The 3,343-nt window shown below is 51.1% G+C and overlaps 1 protein-coding gene across 1 annotated transcript; it reads right to left on the bottom strand.

Annotated features, from left to right (window-relative positions):
- Nucleotides 1-485: 485 nt before the first annotated feature.
- On the bottom strand, nucleotides 486-3,005 carry GPR55 (G protein-coupled receptor 55). Its single transcript, XM_049888439.1, has one exon. The coding sequence runs from the start codon at nucleotides 2,952-2,954 to the stop codon at nucleotides 2,007-2,009; it is 948 nt and encodes a 315-aa protein (XP_049744396.1). The 5' UTR covers nucleotides 2,955-3,005; the 3' UTR covers nucleotides 486-2,006.
- Nucleotides 3,006-3,343: the final 338 nt, after the last annotated feature.

Below are 3,343 nucleotides of genomic sequence, written 5' to 3' on the forward strand. Positions count from 1 at the left end.
GTCTTTAGAAGTAGCACAGTTGGCATCTCTGTGCCCCTTGGCAGTGGGATGGGCAGCCGAAGGAAGGCAGGCAGAAGAAGAGTGTCCAGGGTGAGGGGCAGTGGGGCAGAACTCTGCCTCATTCCGGGTTCCTGGAGGGCCCTTCTGAGGGCGGAGTCTTTTGTCCTGGCTGCAGTTACCCCGCCACACCACGTCTACCCCTTCACTGACCCGTTTTTCTTCACCCTTCACTCCAGCCACACACAAGGCCTCTGGAGTGCACCCAGAAGAGGGAGTCAGGGGCTGGTGGCAGCAGGAGAAGAGGGGGCTCCTGCCCTTGAATGGCTGTCAGTCTAGTTGGGGAAATGAGGTTCTCAGGCAGGAAGCAACTCTGCCCTCAGCTCTTCCTGCCCATTCCCTCCCCCACCACCATCCTCACACCCCTCCCAGAGCCAGCCCCAGGACTTCAAGCCCAGGTGATTGCTCAGCCCCCTCCCCAGCAGGTCTTGGGTTTTATCTAAATGGCCCCCACAGGTCTTTGGCCACCACTTGGCATCAAAGCCTCCTACCCCACAGGTAGAACAGGGCTGCTTTTCTTCCCAAGACTTTCACTTTGTCTACATTAAGGCTCAGCTGTTATCTCCTCCCACTCATTCTGTCTACCCCACAATTTATCCTTACAATCGTTTGACTCATTGGAATAGCTGAGTCATCTGAAGGCCTTGGGCTGTGACTGTGCCTCCTTCTTTAGATTGTTCAGAGCCCAATCCAAGCAGGGATCCAATTGTTTACAGTTTCCAACCAAGTTCTGCCAAAAACCCTGTTGCTATCTTTCTCAAAGCCAGGTTTTTGTATCTTGGGAACAAAATGGCCCCCCAGTTCCTGGCTGACTCATTTTCTCACTCCTAGGCACTGGAGAGGGGCAGCTCCATAGGGAGTGCACCCAGGGCCAGCTCCACTGCCAGGACTCAGATGTGCAAAGAAAACTCACCTTCATTGTCCTGTGGCTGAACTGAACCAAGCCTGGGTCTTTCTAATTGTTTTCACAGAAACTAAGTCCAATGAACACCTTGGTCTGTTCAAGATAGAAAGCTGGTCACATTCCCTATTTACCCTCACCCAGGATATTGTTTCACAATCCCTCCTCCCCTGGGCCAATTGCAAAAGCGCCATGCAGGAAACACCCTGATGGCAGTGGGATGGGAGAGGGTAACCTCCATCACACTCTGGCTTCCTTCCCCGAGGGTATCCTGTCCCCTCTCAGGTGTCACCTACCTCTTTCTGCTCTGTCCCCATTGCTTCCACAAAGTATCCACAGTTTTACCATGAACTGGTTCATGCTACCCCCTCAGTCCTTGCATGTCTTTCTTGTGGGCATAGGAAGGTTTGGCTGACGAGCCACGCCTTTCTAAGGCCCATGGGAAACTTGGGGCCGTCCTGTGTACTCGCTCTGCCTCTAACATTCCCACTTGCTGTCATCTCTGTGAGGTTCTTGGCCAAGAGACTTCCAGAAGGGATGGGAAAGTAGAAATCTTTTCCCCAAGCTAGAAAGGGGGATTGATCCTTCCTCCTCCATCTCTGCCCAGGACACCCTCCACTATGACTGATTGTCTTGAATCCCTCTCCTAACTCCTCTTTCTCTCTCTCTTTTTTCCCCTATAGAATTTCATAGTCTAAAAGAAAGACAGGGTAGAGTTGAAAAGTAGTCTTGTTCATATGGTCATCTCATTTTCTTCCTCAACTCTTCTGCCTCGTAGTTTTTGGACTTAGAAATCAAGAATTTGTCTGATTCTCAGGTTTTTCAGAAATCCCCCAAACACTTGGTGATTCAAGTCAAGTTGTCTGGATTTAGAGGAAAGGTCTTTGGGGTACAATGAGCGAAGATGGCTTTCACTGAGCATCGAAAGGGGAAGCATCTCAGTGATTAGTGATCCATATATCCCATCACGTCAAATACTTTGGAACAGACACCTGCTACTGGAATTCAGGGATGGGGTTTCCTTCCTCTGAGCAGGGCTTCTCTTCCCTCAGTCCCTGGTGATCGTGGTGTCCTGGAGGAACAGCTGGGCCCTGGAAGGCCGGCGTGCCATGATGTTCACGCGGAATTCTTTGATGACAAAGTAGTAGCAGAAAACATCCAGGCAGCAGTTGATGTTGGAGAAACAGAGGGACAATTGCAAGAAGAAGCTGATGTTCTGCTTAGCCCTGCACTCCAGGATAAACCCGTTCCTCACCAGGAACTGCAGGAAGAAACCCAGGTGCACTGGTAGAAAGGAGACCACAAAGACAGCCAGGCTGGACGCAATGGTCCAGATGCAAGCCCTCTGCTGGACCCAGTCCTGAGTGTGGTCCCGACGGCCAAGGAGAATGTGAATACTCTTGGAGGAGCAGAAAGCAACGATGCCCAAGGGGAGAAGGAACCCGAACACCTCCAAGGGAAAGAAGATCTCTGGGCTCCAGGTGCCATCAGACATGTTGTGGAAGCATGTGTACTCTTCCATTTCCCCGTGGAAGCTGTAGATAGGGATACTCCCGACCCACACGAGGACCCAGATGGCACAGCAGATCATGAAAATCTTCCTGGGCGAGCGGAGGTGGCTGACCAGGAGTGGGTACTGGATGGCCAAGAAGCGGTCCAGGCTGATGAAGCAAATGGTGAAGATGCTGCCGTACAGGCTGATGAAGTAGAGGCACTCGATCATGGTGCAGAAGGAAGGCAAGGGCGCCTGCACGTGGGACAGCACCAGCTTGAACGGGAGGGAGAGCACCAGCAGCAGGTCAAAGACCGCCAGGTTGATCATATAGATGGAGGTGGCAGCATAATCCGGCCGCCTCTTCCTCAGGAAGGAGCTGAAGCGTCGGATGGCCAGCAGGTTGAGGACTAAGCCCAGGATGAAGGTGGGGATGTGGACTGCCAGCTGCAGAGCTTTTGTCAGCTCATCCACAGCAGTGAAGGAGCAGTTTAGAGGGCTCATGGTCTTCCCTGTGACACCAACAACAGATTGGCTGAGGGTCCTTCCACCCTCCTGAAATGATGGGCTCAAATCTTTGTCAAGAATAATAAACACTTCCCCTTTAACATGCCATAGTTTGTGTTCGTGGAGTAGCAATTACAGAGCACTGAAAAGAAAGAGAAAATGGACATGACCTCTAATCCTGCTACCCAGATGTAACCACTGCTACCTTTTTGTGTATACCATTACAGGCTTTTTACACACACACACACACACACACACACACACACACACCCCTTTTTCTTTTGCAAAAATGTAACCATACTGTGCAGGTGCGTTTGTCTCCCCTCCCTTTTTTTTTTTTTTTTCCAATTAGAACTCCTTCTGTTGAGAGTAGTACCACCACCACA

This window comes from Elephas maximus, chromosome 6, assembly GCF_024166365.1.
Source record: "Elephas maximus indicus isolate mEleMax1 chromosome 6, mEleMax1 primary haplotype, whole genome shotgun sequence".
Taxonomy (NCBI): Eukaryota; Metazoa; Chordata; class Mammalia; order Proboscidea; family Elephantidae; genus Elephas; species Elephas maximus.